The 23904-nt window shown below is 38.3% G+C and overlaps 1 protein-coding gene across 3 annotated transcripts; it reads right to left on the bottom strand.

Moving 5' to 3' along the window:
- Nucleotides 1-3409: 3409 nt before the first annotated feature.
- PTGFR (prostaglandin F receptor) lies at nt 3410-23476 on the bottom strand. 3 transcript variants are annotated; one of them, XM_052666624.1, is made up of 3 exons: nt 22682-23199; nt 21461-22308; nt 3410-5779 (listed from the first exon to the last, which is right to left on the bottom strand). In XM_052666624.1, exons 2-3 carry the CDS (start codon nt 22247-22249, stop codon nt 5474-5476), a joined length of 1095 nt encoding a protein of 364 aa, XP_052522584.1. In that variant the 5' UTR covers nt 22250-22308; nt 22682-23199; the 3' UTR covers nt 3410-5473. The 3 variants fall into 3 exon arrangements, with proteins under 3 accessions (XP_052522584.1, XP_052522586.1, XP_052522585.1); XM_052666626.1 differs by having other exon boundaries at nt 21782-22308; XM_052666625.1 differs by lacking the exon at nt 22682-23199 and adding an exon at nt 23368-23476 and having other exon boundaries at nt 3411-5779.
- Nucleotides 23477-23904: the final 428 nt, after the last annotated feature.

Raw genomic sequence — 23904 nt, 5'->3', positions numbered from 1 at the left:
GATACCTGCTGGTCTTCCACAGTAGGTTATAGGCTGAAAGAATAAGACATCAGATCTTTATGGAGTACACCAACCTTTTTGTCAGAAGTAACAAATCTGTTGACAGAGTAAAACCAGCAACTCCAAATCCTGTTTCATCAGACATATACATAGATGAAAGGACAAGCTGTACTGATGATGGACCTGACATACAGCTGTGAATATGTGCAAAAAACATGAAATAGTATAATTTAGAAGTGAGCCTGGTGGTCAACATGTCCACCTCTCAAATCAGAGCAAGCTTTTAAGCACTTTGTGCTTTTGAAACTTCATGGTACAGCATCCTAGAATTAAACACCATGGCAAAAGAATTCTTGCCCTCCACTGGTAAGAGCTAAGATGGAACAAGCAAGGGTGTCTGGTGTAGTAGAAGAATATTAGAGAGCAAAAGGAGCAAATAAGAAGGTCAAAGCACATGAATGCATAAAGACCTCATGTTCACTAATGGATTCGGTCGACATGAGTTAAGTAACAAATGGATCCTCGGGCTGCACAATTTTCTGTTGAGGGGTGAGCACTCCAGCCATGCATTGCAGAGCCATGGTCCTTCCTTGCTCTGGGCTCAGTCACACTGGTTTTGGCAGATCAGAACATCTTCAACGCAGATATTGGACTGTCATTTTAGGAAGTGGGTGTTGAATCAGTTCAGATCATGGATTAAAGTTCTGCCTTTCTCATTTTCGCCTCATTGTAGACATGAATGTTTATAATTTCAGGCACTTGGGGAACTTAATGGTTGAAAATTAAGGCACCTTAGAAATTACAAGTCATTGATGTTAGGTACTATAGAAAAGAAAAGAAAATGTACCTTGATATGAAATTTAGACTTTATCACTTGTATAGGTGATTTTACAAAAAAATCACTATAAAATACTGGCTGTTTTGGCATGACAGTTTTCCTGTTGGAGCCATCACTTCTACACAGCTGTCATCAGTGCGTCTGAAGGAAAAATACTACTGCAACATGTAATGCAAGGATTTTTTTTCAGATTACAATTATATTAATTTATAGCTGACGATAATGGACCTTAAAAGTATTTTTCTTATGCTGGTTTCAGAAGAAAGAAAAACCACAAATATTTGCTTGGAATTATAGCTATTTGGTAGGGATGCTTTTCTGATAACAAATTTTAGCTTCAAGTATTTTAACTTGTCAAACTACTACTGGCAGTAGATTAGGAAAAAAAAAAAGGAAGAAAAAAATAAAGAAAGAAATGGAATTTGCAAACTTCTGTAGCTAGTATTTATTTTGCAACCATGGTGCTGAAATAGCTAGAGAGATACATGTTTATGTTCCTGAGATCACAAGACATTTTTCTTTAAAAAAAAAAAAAAAGACTCCATTGCAGTTTTACTAAGAAGGAAAACCCTGTTTGTATTTGTAACGCTCTAGAACTTACCCTAACTACATACATTTTAAAAAAATGCATCTGAAGTTTATTTTTCATATTTAACCATTGTTCCATCACTTCAGACATCACACTGTTTACAGTAGACATTGGAAAAAAAGGAAGAAGCGAGGTAGCGAGGTACATAGATACGTTCTCAGTCTCACCATCTGCAGTTGGTGAAACGTCCACCAGGAGTCTTCTTCCCCACAGGAAGGTCACATTTATTCTGACATGCTTGCAAAGCAATTGTAATTGACTAGATGCTTGGTATTTGTGTGCTTTTAATGCTTGTTTGTTTTCTCATTTCTTCTGAACAGACTGTAGTGAGAAAGACTTAATGTTTTAAGCTTTGCAAAATATTCAGGCTCTACAATCAAGTCCCTGGGTTTCCATCAGGCATATACAGGTATATTCCTCAACTGCACCACCTGTCCCTTCTAAATAGAAATCAGCTCTAAAAAAATTTCAGACTATGAGTTCAGTAGCTCAGATCTCAGAAAGGGAATCCTGCAAGTAAGAGTTTGTATTCATCCATAACATTTAAGTTACCTAAATACAAAAGTGTGGGCCATGAATGTATGTTTATGCTCTGTATAAAAATGGAGCAAAACCTGTACTAGGGATCAGATCAGAAATCTTTTCAATTCAGTAGACACTATTAAAGAGAAAAAAAAAATACAGGTTACTACTTACCAAGAAAATGTGGTGCTAGATGGCTCTGCTCTAACATTGCTCTCTCTTGCTCCTCTAAAGGCCAGGGTGAATAAAATATGGCGAAAAAATCTAACAAGTTCATACAAGGACACAGAAATAATGCACCAACTACAGTCATGGCCAAAACTGTCAGCATAGGGGGGATTAATGTGACTTATTATCAGATAACTGTCCAGACCAGTGAGAAACTAAAATCAAACTGAAATAATCTTTTGGACAATGAGTATTGGAACTCATAATTACCTTTATTCCTTGTAGTCATTCCATATCACAAAGTGGTGGGTTCACAGTTATCTCAAGAAAACAGGATGCAACTACTTATAAAATAGTCCCTACTTCCTCCATCTTTGTAACAGCAATACATGGTCAGCATTTAGGAGTTCTTAGCAAGTATTAAAATTAACTTATTCCTAACAAGTCAGACTAAAGTAAATATATATTTTTTTAATCTACAAGTGCCTAAAAAAAAAAAAAAAAAAAAAAAAAAAACAGAAAAAAACTCACACAATAACAGAAAGACGGAGCCTTTGTCTCAAGAATCGGATTTTTAAAAAGCAATGTTGAACCTTGTTTTCTTTCTTTGTATAGAGGTAACAAACCAGAGGTCATTGCTTAATCCCAGTGATGTGCAACTTGTTACTGAGGCCTTCCTTGCTTCAGCAGGCAGTATCAGACTAAGCTGGGACCTTGTTTTAGGATAACTTGCTTTATTATACAGCCTGTCCTTTCTTAAGCTCCCTATTAGATTATAATATTCTCCCATTCTCCCACCCTGAAGATTTCCTCAGTCATTAATCAGAAACAAGATTCACTTTCAACTCACCAGACTGCCCCTGCCTACTCTGCAGGCACTAATTGCTGCCCAGCAGTGAGCAGACAGCCAGCCCCTGCAGAGCTCAGAGGCATAGCACAAGGCAGCCTGCCCTGTTCTTCCTGCCTGAGCATGCTTGGATCCTACTGGGAAGGTGTCCTGGTTTTTGTTGTTGTTTTTTTTTCTATAATCTTATATTCTATGAAACATATAATTTGCAAGTCATACAACACAGCACATCTTCTCTGAGACCAAACACAATGGTAATCAAATCACTTTCAAAGGTAACAGACTCATGGGTGGCTGCATCCTGAGCTGCCAATGGACAAGACAAAATAGTAATAGCAAAATGAACGTATTTTTTTTCAGGACTTACAGTGCATGTGAAACTAATCAGTATCTGTGTAACATGTTGGCAGCTATTTGAATACAAACACTTCTACTTGCATTTTCTAAGCATGGATCATCAGAACTTGACCTTGTCTGCCTTAGACCGCTGATTACATAGGGCTCTGAACATTCAGACCTATTATTTGTATCCTCATTGTCCTCCTTACTACCTTCACACTGCTGTCATGGTTCTAAATGGCATTGGTCAGTTTGAATTCATTGAGGTTGTAATAAGGCTTACTTTAGCAACTTAGGTTCCCTTCTGTCATACAAAAATATCATAACTCTCAAGACATGGTTTGATAACTTTAATGAAGTTCTGCAATTTACAATAGTTGCAATAGTTCACAAAATATTAGAGATCACATATACATATAAACTTTTCCTGTTTTACAAGTCGACCAGTATGAACTACACAAGCTACATTTACTCACATAACAAAATGATACATTGATGAGCTTCATTCACTGATCAAACACCTCAACAATTTACAGACCAACATTTTTCTGCAGCTGCTAAAACGAGAACAAATAAGTTATGTCAACAGATACACTGGCACCACATTCTACAAAATGAAAAGGCCAAATTGAGTACTGACTAAATGTTCCCAGATTTCTGTGGAAGTCAGAAGTAGTTACAGTGCTGAGCTTATACCAGCATCAAATATGTACACATTTTGTAGTTTCTGTGATTGGCAGAAAAAATCCTCAGGGTAAATGAAAGCATTTCATTTCATTATAAGCTTATTTAACCAATTAATTTTCTAGCCATTTTAAAACAAAAAATTGAAATATTTAAACTTCTTGAGTTCTTTTATTTTTCAACTCAAACTGTGAGAACATTTTAACATGAATTGGTACTTTGCGAAAAGTTTTGGTTTCTCAGACTGCCTTCCCAGTGAATCAATTTTCAACTATTTAGTCCAAATGTACTAACCTTTCACTCATAATTTGAAGTTAAATAGGTAAAAATAAAATAGTTATATCTTAAAATAATCCTTCTGTTACGAAGTCTGATACTCTCATTTTTGCTTCTAAACAAAGTACATTCACAAAAGCCAATGCTTCTTTTAGCAGCAATAGAGGTGAAGGGCCTCCTGTATAAAGTCCTTGAAATTTTCAGACACCTTCAGATATACTGCATGTACTCAGCACTTCAGACATGGATGCTGCCAACATCAAGTATGCAGTTTGTTTTCACAAATAAAAACCACACACACAGTGCAGCTCCCTACCCAACTGTTATACGTGAGACCTGTGCAACCTTTTACAAGATGAGCACAGGTACCTCATGACTGTTACTGTTTATTAACTAGAAAAACCCTTCAAGGAATTTTCTTCAGTGTGGAAATAAAAAATAAAATAAGCCGTACTCTTTATACAGACTAACCACAACTTTATGTCTGCTCATTTCAATAAAACTTACTGAAAAGACTAACAACTCACCAATAGGTCTAAAATGTAACTGTAAGCAAGCTGAGCTCATTTGCTTCTAACTGCGTTCCCATAGGGAACCTATTTTATCAGAGATTGGAAGGGACATATATGCTGATGAAGTTTGCAGCTCTCCCAAAAATTCATGCAGTAATTAACTGAGAATTCAAGTCAATGAACCAAACAAACTAGATTATTTAGTAAGTTAGCCACAGACAAAACATCTTTTATACATCCAATGGGAAAATGAATTACCTAGAAGCAAAGAACACCCTCAGGGAAAGGATGGTGGATTTTATCATAGGAAGCAATGACTTTGGAAAAGGCTTTGTAAGTATCATTGATAGATGCAGCTACCCCTTTTAAAGAAACTAGAGATCATTTTCCCACCTGTATGGTTTTTTTTTAAGAATCCTGCTTAGGTAAAGGATTTGGAACCCTGTTCTCTTTAGTATTTAGGAGAAATCTACAAAGATTAATCATTCTACAGCCATATTTGGCAGGGATATACACTAAAGTGAATTAAAACATTCAAATGCATCTTCTGGAGTAGCAGTATCAAACTGATAGGCAACAGGAGAAAATCATTCACAATTTAAAACAAATGCCAAGCCACTGAGCCTTAGAATTCATTGTGAAGTATTGCCCGTCTATGAGCATTGCTTCCATCATCTCTTCATACGCTGTGTCTGATTTTATTGCCCTGTTGAGCTGAGCGGCTGTAGATTTATTTGTTTGGAACTTACTGGTGACTCAGATATTGCTGCAACCTTTAAAGAATTCTTGATGGAGCTGAGTTCCCACATGTGTAAGTTTATGATGTGCATGCCACAACATCCCCTTGTGATCTTGTACAGGTTTTTAAGTACGGCTTTCCGGAGAAGAATATACACCCAAGGATCTAAAATCTGATTCCATGTTGCCATTCTGAGAGCGAAAAGTATTGTTTCACAGTTCTCCTTTGAATGACTTGCATTTATCCCAATTCTGGCCATTGACACCTGAAAATTGAACATTTTAAAATTATGCATCAAAAAATACAGCAAGTGAGGATATACATGAGTGAAATTTTCAACAGTATCATTAAGCATTACATCTTCAAAGCATCAGTGTATCTCCATTACAAAGTTAATACTTTCATGCATATAACAGTTATTGTTCTATAAATTCTTTCATGTCTTACATAGGATGAATACGCATTTCTGCTGAACTACTGCTGAAACTTAAATGGTTGACGGTGACCAGACAGAGAAGAGCCTCCAAAAACAGAAATTGACTTGAGCAAGTAGTAAAAAATTAACCAGAACCTAAGCCAACAAGGCATGACAAGACTATTCCAGAGCTGCACTTTTTAAAGGATAGAGGGCATCATTAGAACAAAACACTTTTACAAAGAGTATTTTCTTTTTCATACCTTCAAAGTGAAAGTCTGCAAAAAGAACACAGCACATTGATTTCATCGCAATGAATGCAACAGAATATGATTTATTTACCCTAGAGATATAAGATAATTAGAGGTTAAGTTTCTAGGAAAATTTAAACCATAGTGACACAGGCCACCAATATCCTTCCTCTTGCCAGCACAGCTGCTGAGGGTCTTCTTTACCTGCAAGGACGAAGGAAATGCTGCACATGGACAGCCACCCACTACCATTTAGTTTCTCAGTCCAGCACAGCAGGATTACTTCTGGCAGAGGACGCTTAATGGGCACACAAGCCCAACACAGCTCAATAAGATGTGGCTGGCCTCCAGCCTTGCAGGGCTGCAGCCTAAGCGTTGAATCACCAGCCCAGCTGAAACATACAGTGTTGGAGTTCCTGCCCTGTAGAGACCTCTGTAGGCTTTCCGCCACTGAGGTTTTGTAACCTGAGTTCCTGTGTGAAGAAAGCCCAACTGTGTAAAGCCAGGAATGTGACAGAGGATAGTAAATTATCTCTCTCTATTATTAATGTTAAAAGCACATGAAGACTTTTTTGGTAGTGGGATGAAACACTGTTCAGCTTTCAGTTCCAAAGCATTTAAAGTGATACAGTTAAGTAACTAAGAAACAAGATATTTTGCAACTGATGCTATGAGTACACTGATTTATTGAGCGATGAGAGGTAGGGTCAGTCTGTACAAGTGCAGAGTCCTATTTTCACAAAGATAAATTGTAAACAAACAAAACTTAAAAAAAAAAAAAAAAAAGAGAGAGAGAAAAAAGCTACTGGTCAAGATTCTAGCACAGCCATTTTACTTCTTCAAGATAATTCCAAGTACTGCTAGGCCCGGTCTCCATCTTGCAGGTCACCACACCTGGGGATAAATTTCCATGCAAAACAGAGTGAATGCATAAAAGGAGACTGTACTTGCTTGGATAGGCATTTGGTTAAGAGTTTCTGCATGGACAACTGTGGGAGCAGAGAGGAGAGCCCACAGGAACATTCCTAGGGAAGCTGGTAAGACTGGCAGAAGCACAGCTGGGAACCAGTGAGTGGAGGGGGAGGAATGTCTGAGCAGCATGCCAACACAAATAACTACAAGTCAGTTTACTGAATCTGCCTTTCACCCCACAACTGTTGGGTGCATTCCTTTCTGACATCAGCAGCCCACCCAAACTTAGACAAGTCCTTTGACTTTTGCACTGGACGTTTTCTCAAGACAGTCCAACATTTTATTTATTAGAGGTCCAGTACAAGCCAAATTCAGATGGAGTACTCCTTATTCATGTAAGTAGAACAGGCAGCAAAGGACAACACAACATAGTTCAGACTAACATTCTTATCTGATATATAGCATGTTTGGCTTAATACAGATATACAGCTTCCTAATTTGCTTCTTGATGTTTCTGTGTGTACTTCACAATTCCATTTGTTCTTCTCTCTTATTCTGCAAAGTTAATAAATGCCAAATCCAAATGAATTCTATCCCCAGAGTAAAAGGCAGCAGAGGTTGTTACTTAAGAAGAGTAGCTGCATCTGCATTTTGAAAAAATATCATTTTCTTACATGTCTAACAAACTTGAGATTCCTTTCTATTTAGTATTAATAACTTCTAAGTGAATAAACTTATTTGTTGTTCAACTTGCTACCTGAACACTAAGTAACTCTGTCTGGACAATGGCTGTCCTTAAAACACTATCTAACGATCAGGAAACCTGATACATAATTTTACAGATTTTGAAATTTGGATAATCTTCATTTGGGACATTTAAGTTATGTCTTATGAACACTGGATGTACATAGAATAATGCATTTGAATACAAGTAGCAAATAGAAGGTACAGCTTGTGCATGTAGACAAATGCTTAAGCAAGTCAACTGTGAATCCCAGTATTGGAAGTATTGAGATAAAAAGTTATCTACAGATTGTGTTTCACAAAATAAGAATTTTCTTAAATTATTTAGGAGAGTTATTCAAAAATAAGAAACTAATAAGAAACTATCTGGGGGGGGAGGGGGAGGGGGAGGGATAACTAACGCCATCATAAAGCGATATACTAACTTTTTGAAGATCTGTGAGGCTGAGAATTCTATATAGGCCTAGAGCAAGAATCTCAGTCCAGCTGAGCATTTTTATCCTAAAACACAGAATAGCAGCAGTGACAGAGATGGCTCCACCATTTCATCTCTGGATATAAACTGAAATAAATCCACTTCTCTAAACAGTCTGCACTGCTCAGGGAGCTCTTTTGTACATAAGACAACAAGTAAGAAGGCTTCAGGCATATGAAACCAATAGCACACCAACAGAGGACAAAGAGAAGAACATAGACTGAGTTCATTATAAATCATTACTATCACACTTTAATATTCATCCTTATTCAATTTTAAATTCAAATCATTTTGAAATCATAAACAGTTAGAAGGCCTCATGCACTACCATCCCTTAAAGTTCTCAGATGAATCAAAACCTCAGTCTGTTTTTGCTACATAGGTATGAGAAAGTCACGTCACAACTGGCAGAAGTCTCCAGAGATTGCTACAGTGATTACTTAGGGAAGCAAGACCTTCTCTGAAGGCACAGAAGTGTCAGTTTTTTTCTTGTTTGGCTAATACTGCTCAATAATTAGGTCCAAGCTGAGAAACCAATTTAAAGAACAATGTGCTTTTTTCTTTTCCTGCAGGACTATCAGGTTAATATGATTAAGGAATTCTGCTGCCTGTAGCCAGGAAGGAAGAGGGAAATGCAACATGACTGGACTGGATGATCTTGTAGCTCTTTTCCAAACCTTGATGATTCTATGATTGTATCCTATCTGGTTTTACCTATACAACTTATTTTAATACCCATTCAAATTCAGCAGCATGACTCAAAAAATGAATCCCCAGCTGGTAAATAAGAAATGTAACTCATGACATTTTCTAACATATTTAGTAGTATGAAAATCCAGAAAGTATTTTGCTGAGTTACACAATGCTTATATGGACACAGCTGTAATATGTCTCCCTGGCTTTTGAAAAAATGGAAGTATTACTTGATATAACCAATACAATTCAAATGTTCTTTAGGAAAATAACTCTAAAAGCATTAGTTAAAAACACTGACTTTTTAAACAAAGTTTCTCTGACTCATGTACTGGTTTGAATTACAACCAAAGAGCTCCCTGTACCCCAAAATAAATACACACAAGTCCAAACTTGTGTCAAGAACAAACTTGACACAATGCATTAAACTTCTCCATTATTTTTTCCAATTTTAGCTTTCACTACAAATAAAGCTTACTTTTCAAAATCCAAAATGTCACATGAAAAAGTTTTAAAACATTTTCAAATTGTTGACTTCTGCAACTGCATCTTTCATTTAGCTTTAGAGAATTGTCATTTTCCTTAGCACAGAACTCAGTGCAAGAAAATGGAAAGAAAAAAACAAAACAAAACAAAACAAAAAAAGCAGCTAGCTCCAGAGCTTTACACCACTCTCCAAATATAAACAGCATGTCTTTAATTTCCCTTCCAATTGGATCTCAATTAGATGAGAATAACTAACAAGCTAAATGGCAGTGCTGATCAGTTGCATTCCTGTTAAGCCTGAAGGACAGTCAGTCAAAACAAGAAGCAGACTCTAAAGCTAGTTAGGAAATAAGGCAAACTTTAGTATTACTTTGATGCATTTCAGCTTGTAAACTCTAAAAACAGGTTCTGTCCTTATCCTTCAGGAAACCAGATAAAAAGCCCATCACCAAAAGATTGGTATGGAAAGAGCAGACAGACAAATTCTGTTGTTCGCAAACAAATATCAGAAATTCTCTTCCGCTGCAGGTCAACCTTTAGTCTCCATTTCTTTGTAGGAGCCTCACAGACCTTCTCAAACTTCTTTTTTAGGATTCCATTGAAAGAATTTATGAGAATTTCCATCAAGGTAAGTCCATGCTTTTTCCAGTATTTGCAGAGTTGTTATATTTTGTCACTGTCATGGATGCCTATGTTGAATCCAACATGCAAATCCCCTCCTTCTAAACCACACTGGACACAGGGTAGCATTCCATGCTCTCTATGGATACAAAAAATGCATATCTATTTCATTTTTTAAAAACTTCTGGAAGTTTTTGAAACTGCCATTGTTCAAGTGCACTTCAAAGAAGTTGCAGTTTGCTGTAGGTAAGATCTGATTAGAAGACAATAATTTATAATATTCTCTATAATATTCTCTAAAGACAAACTAAGAAAATAAACGCAAAGGAGAGGAAGAGAAAGAGTAGGAAATCAAAATTCCATGTACATTTGATGTACAACTTTGTATCACCTAAAAACAGGAAGAAACATTGACAGCAGATTGCATATACAGTTTCATAAATACTGCAGTATATCAACTGAGTATTTGTTGCAACATGCTTCATTTTATTTTTGCCTCCATGTGTAAAGTTTTGCAGACTCAGCTCTTCACAAGCAGAAGTTAAATAAGGGATTCTCCTTTTCTGCCATATATTCTGTAAAAAAATTTGCCATTTTCAATTAATAATGGATCCACTGGCTCACTATTCAGCTCAGGGAAAATCTGTGTCTGCTTCTTGAAATCAAGTTCCAATCTATCACACATAAATCAAGAAAGGTGACAACTACCTGCCATGTTATACATCCTTAACAATTCCTATTTATTTAGTATTCCATTAAACTCAGTCCAAGACATCTTCCCTGCCAGTGTCACAATCCTCTGTGGCAAAGACAGGACACAACCTGAAAAGATTTGGACCAGAGGTAGCTGAAGTTGCAAAACCATCTGTGGCTGCTTATTTAGCTCCGTGTGCTCCATATATTTACCATCTCTAGCACAGAGCTATGTAAGCCTTTTAGGTATTGTAAAGGAAAATACACTTAGAGCTCAGAACCTGCTTCAGCAGTGGGGGATGGATTAGATTATCTTCAGAGATCCCTTCCAATCCCTACGATTCTGTCATTCTGCAAAACATAATGCAACATTTTGTATGAAGCCTGTGAACATAATTTCAAACCTTTCTTTCTCAAACTCAGTTGATCCTATATAATCAGGTAATTCTTCAAAAGCCAATGACACTGCCTCATGAATGTGAGCATCTCTTCTTCTGGCAAGATCAAAACCACCCTTGAAAATTGGTAAGTCTGACCTCACCGCAACTAAACACCAAAGGACCACAGCCTGGCAGCATACAGACACCACCTGACCTTGCCTGATAACTACTCCTCACTGAGGCCAATCAGCTCTTCTTGGCTTTCTGCTCTCCTCAAGCAGGCTCAGGTCTGCAGAGGACATACAGTCTATTGCGCTCTATTACTGTGCCACAAGAGCCAGGGGGATATTTTCACCATCTGTGTTTTTACAGCTCCAGGCAAAATATTTATGCATGGCAATATACTTTCTGAACAAACATTTAGAAGCATCATTTGAAATGACATTTTTATGTATGCAAGAATTTATCAAAATTACTGAATAAAATGTAGAGTACCATAACTTTATACTCACCATTTATATCTTTACTGCCTCTGGCATTATCATGCTCTCTGTAAGGCAGAAATGCAATGTTTTTGGTGTGCACATACTAGCAAACACTAGCTAAAACTAAAACCAGAGATTTTATTTTCTGTCAGCTTTCCACTTAAAGAGTACCTACAATAACCTATATTCATCTTGGCCTTGAACAAAACATTCCAGGTTGTTTCTCTTTGTTTCTTCAAAAGAATCCAGATTTTTTCAATATTAGACTGATGGTCTTTTTTCCCTTCTCTTCTTTCCCTCAAAATTACCCATACTTTTGTTCAGCTAACTGACAATATAATTACTCTAGCAGCTTAATTGATTAACTTACTTGAACTGAAAGAACAATGGATACGGATAGAGAAGAGTTTAGCATTGAAAACAGTAGATGACTCACTTCATACTGAAAATGCATAGACTGTGTTGCTGCCTAACAAGGCATACAGCAAAAATCTTTTGCATGGAAAATTAATTTTACAGATAAAATGAAAATATTTTTTACCCAATGCTGAAACTTTAAGAACAACTGTGAGATCTCTCAGGACCAGAAAACAATAGAGTATTTATAAGGATCATCCTGAGAAACACAATATAGCAAAGTAAGTGTTTAAAGATGTATGAGCTATACATATTCAGGATCCATCCCCTCTTCCAAGAGAGACAGCTGGGAAAACCTTTATAGCCAGGAATTAGTATATCACTTCTTTTGTATTGGATTTGCTTGCACACTTTCACAGCCACTTGGAAAATAATCACATCTTCAATTGATTAAATAAATACTCTCACTGATTTACACAGAAGCAATATAACTTCACTGACTAATACAAATGCCCAAATAAAGAATCACAAGAAACACGCAATACTGGGAGGAGTGAAACAACTGTGAGAATGAAGAAAAAACAGACTATATACAGACAATCTGGAAGAGGACAAAGGAGCTGCAAAGGTCCATAACTATACAACAAACTCAGCATTTACTGTTATGCAAGAGATCAAATGAATGCCTTAGAAATAGACTGCCTTTCCAATTACCATCACATTCATGCTGCTTCATTACTAAAGTTATCCTTGACTGGATTTACACATATGAGGAAAGATGCAATATAGATTCAGCACCTACTACCAACCAGAGGCAAACCTCTCACTTCTTCAAGAGCAGAAAAATGTGATCCTATAAAAGCTGCAGGAATTGCTTGTCAGGTTGTCATGTTTGTCATTCTCTCAGATTTGATAAATCTAGGCTGAATTCTCCAAGGATTTCTTGCAGTTATCACTCCTTAACTTCAGAGGAATGGCACATATATGCAGGCTTTCAAGGCAGATACAACTGAAGTAACAGATACCCATACACAGTAGAAGCAGGAAAAAAAGGGAGAAGAATTCCACTCTGAGTATGTCATGACACATAGTAGCCTCTTCATCTCTTCTAGAATGCAGATAGCATTGATGTGCAACATGCCCACAAGGCCTAAAGTAATGACAGATCTAAAAAAAGTGATGAACCTATTACCTATCGAAGGGGTCAGACCTCCTATTTAATGTTCTGAGAAACCATAGCCATGATTACTTGAGCATAGGAAAAAAAAAGTTAATTTGTAGTTATATTTTACGTGTGTTTATGTTCATTATACATACAATTATATAGTAAAGAAAAATGAGAACATTTTAAAATATGGACAGAAATACCAGTTACTTCATGTTATCTGATTTGCTGTATTTTCAGATCTGGCTGGAGGAAAAGGAAGGTGTGAAGCATTCCCTTACTAAAGTAACATATTCTATATATCACGTGGGAGAAGTGTACTCAGAAGCTATGAGCTGAATTACCAGAGTTAATAAATTTAAATTACATTTACAAAATTGGAATATTTAATTTTAAATATTTTTATTTCTGAGGTTGGCAAATAAATTAGAGGGGACTGCTACGCAGTTGGATGATCTTCTAGGTAGAGAAGAAAGTAAAAATCAAATCTCCACTTAAGACTGATTTATTTCTTAGTGCTTCTGCAAACCCACACTTCTGGTAAACTTAAGTGACTATTACATAGATTTGCTTTTATTTCTAATACACTACCACACTAACACACTGTAGATCATGCAACAAATTGCTATCACCTGTATGGACTGTTTTAACACAATTTCATGCAGTCAGGAAGATGGGAGTGCTGGCAGCACACAGGTCTGAGATGGCAAGTTGAAGATCACACATTAACTTCTTGTTCTCCAATGAGAATGTAATTCTTGGTTTCTGGCAGTTTAGTATTGAGGCACTATTCAGCTTCCTACAGGCAATCATGCAGAAACAGTTCCGATGCTGAAACCTGCAGTTTGATACACACAGGTCTTCACACAGCTCATTAAGAGGAGCTCCTAAGAAAAAGCTTATTCTCCACCTCTCTCCTGCTCTGTCTGTAGTAGGTAAGAAGTATCCTTCAGCAAGAGGTGGTGTGCCTACAGCACAACTCAGGTTCTCCTCAGCTATTTAATCTCATCCAATACGAGAATGAATCTGAAAAAATAAACTGCATTTACCAAAAATTCACCATAACTGTTGTGTAATGTCATTTTGGCAATGTTCTGCTACCTGATCATTATGATTTCTAAGAGCAACATTCACAGATCCCAGTATGGTGATGTGCTCCTGTTCTGCTCCACACTGCACACGCACACAATAAGCAGAACCTCTCCTTCCTGCAGGAGTTTATAACCCAAGCAAACAGCTGTAATTCCTCAATTCCTGATTATTTAAATGTAAAGTTTAAGTCTTAAAAGCAGATGAAACAAGAATGAAAAGAACTGAATTAGAATTGCTCTGCTTTAAACAGACTATTTCCCAGAGGTGAAACCAAAGTATTCTCTCAGACACGTTAGATTCTGCACTACTGAGATAAGTAACTTCTGCTAAAAAGTAGTATTTTTCAAAGAGATTATAAATAAGAACTAACACCATAATAGCACAGTGATTATCTTACAAAATATATGAACGTGTATTCCACACAGAAGTCTGTCCTGTAAAACCTGGTAAGTTTCTGGAGTTACTCCATGTGGGTGTATTTGTCCGTGAGACTTTTCCATGAGAAGTTTACCATTTAAAGGCTTCTGATAGACAGAAAAAAAGATCTTTCCTAAAATAACAATCCAAAAATGGTTATGCAGTGTATGACGTTTTCCAAAAACGGTTATGCACTGCACGATATTTTCAAGCAAAAAAGGCCCAAATAAGTGTCATACCTAGGAAACAGGGAGAGTCCACTCCTATCAAGCAAAATTGGAAAGCACCTCTATATCTTTCTGTATCTATCACAGCATGCCAATTGAACAAAGGAGAGGAGGTTAAAGAGTGTAACTTAGTTTAGGTTTTCAGAATACAAATGGTAACTTCAAAACTGAAAAAAAAAATAATCAAAATTTTCTGTGATAGTCACTGACATCTATCTGAAATTAAATATTGTTTCAATTTATAGACTATCATGGCTTAATTTAATAGTTGAAATTCAAATTTAAAAATCAAGTGGCAAGCAATTTTGAAAGAAAAGTGAAGTAGCCCATTATTTTGAAAATGCAGTGTTTTCACATGGTTGAAATTCTGCCTCTTAATCTATCAAAGGAAAGTAAAGTCAATGCATCCTGATGGCACTGCATTTTCAGAAAAAGGCTTTACATAAGTTTTTCTAAACAGCACACGTAAACATAAATAACTGTAATTATGCTTCTTCCAGTCTTTACTGATAGAGGACAACCTGTCAGCCTCAGATCTTCTTTCCTTCCTGGTTCCCATCCCTACCGCAGGACAACATGTTGACTACTGTTCATTTCTTCTTTACTGTTGAGAACTGCTCAACTGCCTGCCTTCTGTGAGAGGGAGGCAAACATTTACATTTGCATTACAAACAGCCACATTTAATAGAGACTTTCTAAGTAGTCTATGATAAACTAAGTCCTGGCCCACAGTAAAAAACATTTTTAAAAAATGAATCATATTTCTCAGAAAGGCAAAGACATTAAGAGCTCTACAAACTGCAAAAGGTGAAAACATGAACAGAATGATTTTGAACACTAAGAGTGTCTTTGAAATTCAATATTATTTTAGGTGGACTTACTCGTTGGAGCATCAGTGTTCTTTTCAATCTCATTAATCTCTGAAGTCTGCAATTTATTTCAACCTACAGTGAACGTTAGGAATGGCATAGCAACACTTCAGCAATGCAACCCTGAGTGTCAATTTTGGGTTCCCCATCCCTGGAGGTGCCCAAGACCAGGCTGAATAGGGTACTGGGCAGCCTGATCTTGTGGGGGGCACCCAGCCCACGGCAGGGAGTTGGAGTAGGTCTTTAAGATCCCTTCCAACCTAAGTAATTCCATGATTCTAACATGTCTGTGAAGCAAGCAAGCTCATGCAGGCTGCAGCTTTGACGGGCAGTGGCATTAGCAGTGGCTGTGGCCAAGGAGTCACCCAGGAGAGCCCAGAGGTTGCCCTGCACTCAACTACAAGGGCCCCACTGGTGAGATGTGGACTAGCATCCTGGGACTTATGCCAGCTGCATTTTCCAACTATGAAAATCACCAGCCAGAGAGCACAAGAAAAACTTAATTAACTTAAGTTCTTTAGTAGCCAACAAAACTTGAAGGCAAACAAACAGTGCTAAAAAAGCAATGGGCCCATATAAATGATACCCCTTGTTCCTATAAGCATACATTAGAACAAAGGAAAATCAGACACCTTATAAAAGAATATGTTAAGACTCTTCAAGTGCAACTTGGGTGTAAACTCCTGGCAAAGTGTTGTTGTTCATGTATACATGTGAGTACACATACAAAAACATGAAAATGACATTCACAGAGGATTGCCTGCTACAGAAAAGTGCCTTCTATTATATGCAACAATATGGCCTAGAATTTAGTTACTGTAAACCTGCAATCCACCAACTTCCTTAATCACATACCAACCGTGAGCTTGCCTCAGTACCTGAAATATCCAGTGGAACAACTGGGTCAGAGGCCAGGGTAAGGATATTGCACTAAGAGCCACCCTTCAACACAGCACTTCCCTTTCTCACCTCCTCCAGCAGTGTTTCCAATGGAGGACCATTAAGACTGGAATTCTGGTTGGTCTGATTTAACAATCTGGAAGCTAAGTGCAGCCCAAGATGCACAAAAAGCAACCATTGAGCCTCTCTGCATTCAGAGGACACCAAGTCAGAGTTCAGGCACAATTAGAATAACAAATCGGAAAGGCAAGGAATGACATGAAAAGTGACTGCTAGAAATTAACTTAGGTAATAAAAATAGCAGCTGAACAAAAGTGGATTTAATTATATGAAATAAATAACTCAAATTTTTCCAAAAAAAAAGAAAAAGAGAGAGAGAGAGGAAGAGAGAGGAAGAGAGAGGAAGAGAGAGGAAGAGAGAGGAAGAGAGAGGAAGAGAGAGGAAGAGAGAGGAAGAGAGAGGAAGAGAGAGGAAGAGAGAGGAAGAGAGAGGAAGAGAGAGGAAGAGAGAGAGGATTCGGATAACTGTATGGAAAAAAGATCTTGAGAAGAATAATTTAAACGTAACAGTATTTTTTGCATGCTAAGACGTGTTTCACATATGAAAAGGGTTAGACTTTTCTCCATATCATAATTTGTTCCTGTAGACAAATTTTCTGTGAAATAAACCCCTCCTGTCCATAATAACAGGAAGTTCACTTTGCTTTCACAGAAATAGAATTTAAAATGTGTCTATCCCTTAGCCCCAGAGAACCTGATGTACTGAAGTTAGGATCTGCTCAAATGAACATAGCTCCAAAGCCAAGCTGTTTCACGGCAGGCCAACTTTATAAAACAATTTATGTCATCAGCAGTGCTTGTCACAAAATGCTCCAGCTCAGCTATTTGCTTTGAGAATCCAAGCCCTTGGGACCAAATTTATCCAACAAAATTCACATACCCTAAGACAAGCAAGGATAAAAAACGATGAGTTATTATACATAGAAGTCAATGTTACTATCTTCGGAATATATATTCCTGGAATTACCCATCACAAAACGATTTGGATTGTAAGAATAAATGTGCCTCCGTGAATCACTGACCACACAGATTATTGGAAAACTCATGAATTTCACTTGCTCTTTTTTGTCAGTTTCCTCACCCTTTCAGCTCCTCAAAAGAACATAAATGTTTCCCTACAAAGGTATAAGCAGGTTGTAAACTCCCAGCCAACATAACCCTTGCTGTCTATAATTAACAATTACAGAGAAATTTAAGGAATAACAATACTTAAATGAGAAATTTCTCCTTCCCCTCACTCTCTTATGGAAGGATTCCTACAGAGTTGCAGAGAACTTGAGAAAGTTGCCCATTTTTGAGAAGCAAACAAGATAAAAGAGAGCTTCACAAAAGAAATCAGAAGAAAGTCCCTGTCCAACAGTCCCAGCCAAACTACAGACTCTGTTTCTGCAAAATGCTACAGATCTCCAGGAGTCTTAAAAGAGAGGTGGTGACAGATTATAATATTATGTATTTTTTGTATACACACCTGTTTTTTGCAAGCTCATTTCCACACTGGGCACTGAGAAGGGTGATGGGTCTAATGCCATTTAAAGGAGATTTTAAGAAAGTACAGTGACATAACTTCACTTAAAAAACAAACAAACAAACATATACATATATGTGTGTGTGTATATATATATATATATATATATATATGAAAATGTAGCAAAAAGTAAATCTGTTCCAGACTACAATATTGGATAGACTTTTGCTATCCATGCATATATGACGACTGACGTAACACCAGACTAGATTGAAAATAGAAGAAAAATAAACAAAATAAACCCCTGTCAGATGGCGAATCACTTTGAATAAATCCCAACCCCAGTATTTGCAAACCACATGTGGCATAAACTATCTCACCTTCCTCTGCCTTCTCTTCAAAATGTTTGTTTGGTTTCTAATTCCTTTGGTTTAGACAGGGGTGAGTCACTCTCAAATAACATTTTATCATATACACCCCATAGGTCAGAGGGCATAGGCAAAATTCTCAGTTTCAAAGACTAACACTTCTAGATTTCACCTTAAGAAAAAATTAAACAAGCAAATGAATGCAAAACAAACGTAATTATATATTTTGTCAAATAATTTAATTTTGGATGCCCGAATATATTTATTTCAAGATAAACTTTTGTAAGTATATGCTGCTCAAACTGTGGAATCTAAACCATTAATTTAACAAATTAAAGGCCCTGAGAGGTTTCAGATTTGAAGCAACAATTCACCATAAATCATACACCTCAATAAACTCTGGATCTCTTCGTTGCAGCGCTTTAACAGTACATTCTTAGCAAAACTTTACTGCACTCAATCTGCATGCTTCACTGCTGTTCAGTGAAGCTTGCTACATTAACACAGTGCTTACAATTCTCTTGGCGATTTCTGAGCAGAATGCTTTCAAAGCTAAGAGAAAGTTGGTAATTTAGATAATTAATTCTGATGTAGTTTCTGCAATCCCAACAGCTCAGTCTACACCAAGGTCTTGCTGCACTTCCCAAACTCTCTGCCTAACCATTAATTGTTCGCTTCCTTGAAACTTACTTCCAGGAACTAAATCCTATCGTACACAGAATTTTTAAACTTCTCATTTCTCACATTTATTTGCTCATAGTGCAAAATTCTTTTCCATACTGATGGGCTGACTTTGGTGATAGTTTGGTGCACCTCAGTTCAAGCAATGTAGGAGCAAAACACTGAGAGCTCACAATGTACAGAAAGCATAAGAGATTTGCACCATGAAATTTATACAGCACCTGATGAATAGGCCAGAATTGCTTGTGCATTATCCTCCTATGCAACACATTCTCAAAAACTACCAAGTAATACCAAATTTAAGGAAGAAATCAGTCACTGTCTATCTCACCAGCTGATGAGACCACCATGCTCTAAAAAGACTATGAAAAAAAATTCCTTCTGGAATAATAATTCACTGTAAACTACAGCCTAGATGATGGTCAATATTTATAAGAAAAGTAGCTCTGTGATTTTATTAAAGATTGTCAACATTTTAAAAAGTAGTTTCATAAATGAAAATTGAAAAGTGTAAGAAATCACCCAAGCTACCAAGAGCAAGCAGAATAGTTGCAACTCAGTGTTCCTTCAAATGCTGGATAAATGAAACACCTCCTCTTTAAATGAAAAATCCATGGCTCTTTTGACAAGCAAAGTAACTGCAGCCTTTAAGGAAAGTTACTTTGTACAAAAATAAATGTCAGAGAAGGATAAATTATTGTTTACCCATGAAAATTAAAGCCACCCTTTCTGTTGTTTTTCTTGATAACCATTCTTTGTCTTGTCCCAAATGAATTTTTTAAGTGTTGGAAATTACTGGAAGTAAGGTCACTACATGAGCTTGCTGGACTGCTCTGATGACTATTTACGCTGCATATTCAGCAATCAGGACACTGACAAAAGCTAACATGAATTTCAACTATGTTGTAGAGCAAGTCTAGAAAAATCAGTAGAGAAGCAGGGGAAATTCTGTCGCGGTTGAACACAAGTGGCAGTTTTTGTGCTTTTCAGCAAAGCATAGGCATATCCCTGCATTCTCCCTCATGTCTGTGGCAGCAGGTTAATTGGCTGTTATCTGCCAGATATACCTAGCTGCTGCAGCTGTTGGAATCCTATTTAGAAGCAGTTCAGGTACCTCCACACTATACCAAAGCTGGTGAGAACATGAGAGAGATATGGCTGGATCTCAGATTTAGATTTCTATTTTTGTAAACTCTAACCAAATTCACTCCTTGTTCACGTCAGAGAAAAACTATCAGACACCGTATCTAGGATACAAATTAAGCTTCAATATTAATTGTGGTTAACCTTTCTCACCCTAGCTAAAAATTAAAACAGCTTCAGTTGGGTTTACATCATTAAACACCTTCAAAAAGCCATCATAACACAGGAGCCGTCAAATTATTTGCCATATCATAATCCCATTTCCATTGACACCATTCACTGACAGCACACAGTACCCTGAGCACCACCGACTGCTTTGGAAGAGTCACAGCACTTACTAGCACAGAGCCCTGAGTTACAGCCCGCACAGCTAAGAAAGCCCTGAGCACACAGAGCAGCTTTGCTAGAGATCTGTCTGGATTACAAACACAGCTTGATCAGGTCTGAACCAAATTTTTACACTAACCTACTGCCAACTGTTTTTTGGTTTGTTTTTTTTTTTTTACTGCCAGCTGTTTTTTTTTTTTACATAACTCTAAAGCAAAGCCCTTAATACCCTGCTAATGGAATGGAGAATTTTTATGTTCTTAACTGTTATCTTCTGTAGCATAGTTCACAAGTAGCAGTAAACTGTAATAATAACAAAGAACAGGCTAGCATAAATAAAAACTGACAGGAACCACAGTACAGACTAAATAGAATTGCCACTCCAAGATTTCAGTGAATTTTTGAACGAGGTCAATATTTGTTTTAAATTATTCCATTACCCATCTGCTACCACTGTCTGCTTCACGGCACCGGTATTCACATTCCCTATACATCTTATTTGCTCAGTGTACTTCACTTATGACTAGAGGTAAAGAATAATTAGTAATTTTGATATAGCAGCAAATGTACACACATCACAGGCAACATGCTGTAAAATAAATATATTCAAACATGACTGGAGCTATTGTCGAGGTAAATCACCTTTAAACCTGGAGATAAAAAATATAAGTTTTATACAGTGACGTGCATTAAAAATTGGCAAACACATTAGGCTCTTACCAGGAATGGACTCCAGCAAATGCAAGAAACACACATTATAGCCAAGAGCTGAATGATCATTTCAAAATGATGCGATCTGCCTTGTCTTTGTTGACTTTTAAATTTGACCCTTAAGAGGGTAATTCCTGTGACAGCATTGCACAAGAATGAAATAGCAAGGGCCAGTAACCCAAGGCAAGAAAAAAGTAAGAGATAAAATCTGTCTTCCCAGTCCTCAACATGTTCTGTTTTATAGAAGCACCAGGTCCTCGATGCTTGAATTTGATAGGCTCTAAACCTAAGAATAGGCAGCAAAGCTATAAGAACAGCAAACAGACATACCATAGTCAACATCATTTTCACATGTTTAGAAGTCATTTTTGTGGAGTGAAATATTGGCTTGGTGACTCCAATACAACGTTCAACAGCCATCACACTGCCCAGGAAAAGTGGGCACAAACCAAAGAAAACCATGCAGATGCCAAAAACACTGCAAAGAATGTTGGACTGGTTAAACCGAATCCAGTCTTTGTCCGATGCATACACAAACACTGCGATGGCTCCGTTGATGAGGTGGCCAAAGAGATCGGTGATGACCAAGCCACTAGCAAGAAGTAAAAAAGAGGCTTTGGACTTCTGTCTAAATCTCTGATACGCTTTCATGAGAATTGCTATTGCGAGACTGTTGGACAAAATTCCCACTGTCATGAAAATTATTGAAAAGAAAACGGAAATCTTCTTCTCTGTGTGGCAGGTTGTGTTTTTTAAGATTCCAAATGCAGCCAGCCCTGGTGATTTTGAACTGTTCATGGTTGGGGGATGAGAGGCAGTGCTCAACACATTTCAGCAGCCTTGCAAGCAGAAGGCATCTGTAATTTAAAAATAATAATAATAAGACATACAGCGTAAAAACAGTGTAAAAAGCATACTATTGTTCAAAAGACATTTGAAGCAGAAATCCCATAATGTTTGTCTGTGGTACAAATCTAATTTTCCTATTCTCTGAGTGCTATGATATGGCATCATATTATAAAGCAGCAGCCACAGGATAAAGTAATTATCTGCATGCATTATTTAATACAGGTATTTTACAGTACTTTGATACTTTCTGCAAGTATAATATATAACATATGTAATGTACACATACATCTGATCAGAGAAATAAGTATATTCTTGCGGTTCAACTACGTATATAAACAAATGTTCTTGTAACATACTCTTAGAATGAAAGTATTCACCAACCTGAACGAAGTCAAAAATGAAATACTGGATTGGGAATGTTCTGAGATGATAATCACACTGTTTTTCTTCCCTCACTTTAAGCACTCATTTTCAAAACAATGTCCCAGCATCTTCCAAGTCATTCTCCTCTCACAAGCCGATATTTTAAAGCTTTAACGCAACCGGCAGTGAAGCCTCCAGAGAATTTGTACCCGTTCTGAACTTGGACTTGAAGCGATCACTTAAAGAGTAGCCAATTCTGCGAGTTACTCTACACTTTATCTCTCATCTGAGGACATTCCTGATGGCAAAAACTCCTCATGCAGAAAGAACCAGTAGGCTTTAACAGCGCATAACACAAAGAGTGAAGTGGCTCGGTTACTGAAACAGATCCGATGAAAGCAGCTGAGCCCACGCCAGCGGTACTACAAGCGTTAAGGACCGCCGACGGGGAGCGCAGCCGGCACGAACCCGAACCGAGCACCGTCGTCCGTCCCCCCCCACTCCCCACCTCCCTGCCCAGGGCTGCCAGCGCAGCAGCTCCGGCACCGCGCGGCTCCGACCGCCCGGCACGTGGAGGGCAGCAGTGCCGCGGGGAAGCGCAACCGAGCAGCGCCCTTAAGAGCGCGGCGCCGACGGGGGCGGAGCGCCCCACCACGCCGGGCACAAGTGCCACCGCCGCTCCGCCACCGCCGCCCCCCGCTCACCTCCGTTCCGCCGCGCCGGGAGAGGCGCGGCGGAGCAGCGCGGTCCCCCGCCGGCCTCCGCCACCCAGTCCGCAGCCACCGCCTCCCCCCGGCGACCGCCCGGCGCCGCCCGCCTCCCGTCCGCCTCCGCCTTCTCTCCCGGCCTCCCTCTCCGCCCGTCTCTGCCGGTCCCGGAGAGAACGATATCGGTGGTGCCGCCGACCGGGCGTGCAGCACCTGCCCCAACCCAGCGTCGCCTTTTCCCAGCCCTCTTCAGCAATTCGGGCCTCGAAGACGCTGAGCATAGGCCCTACCTCTATGGCTCGAGACCGAACCCCCCGACCGGAACAGGGAGAGATGCAGGAAAGCATCCCTCGCACACCAGCCCAGAACAGCTGCTGCCTTGCTGTGCCTGAGTGCAGATGGTGATCTCTGGTAATGGAAGAGCCACATTGCCTCTTCGCACTACAGCATCAGGCAGCAATATCACTTGGTAGGATGAGCTGCTGCCCACGGCATTGCATCTGCAACTGCACAGCTCTTGTGGCAACTGAGAAC

This window comes from Tympanuchus pallidicinctus, unplaced genomic scaffold, assembly GCF_026119805.1.
Source record: "Tympanuchus pallidicinctus isolate F22 unplaced genomic scaffold, pur_lepc_1.0 scaffold7, whole genome shotgun sequence".
Classification (NCBI taxonomy): domain Eukaryota; kingdom Metazoa; phylum Chordata; class Aves; order Galliformes; family Phasianidae; genus Tympanuchus; species Tympanuchus pallidicinctus.
This window is presented reverse-complemented; position numbering and strand designations above follow the sequence as displayed.

Bases quoted from the DNA above. Each gene is read 5' to 3' on its own strand.
- PTGFR (XM_052666625.1), bottom strand. From the start codon at position 22,249: ATGAACAGTTCAAAATCACCAGGGCTGGCTGCATTTGGAATCTTAAAA. The intron at 5,780-21,460 runs GTAAGAGCCTAA...TTCAATTTTCAG, and splicing joins TTTGCTGGAGTCCATTCCTG to GTGTCAATGGCCAGAATTGG.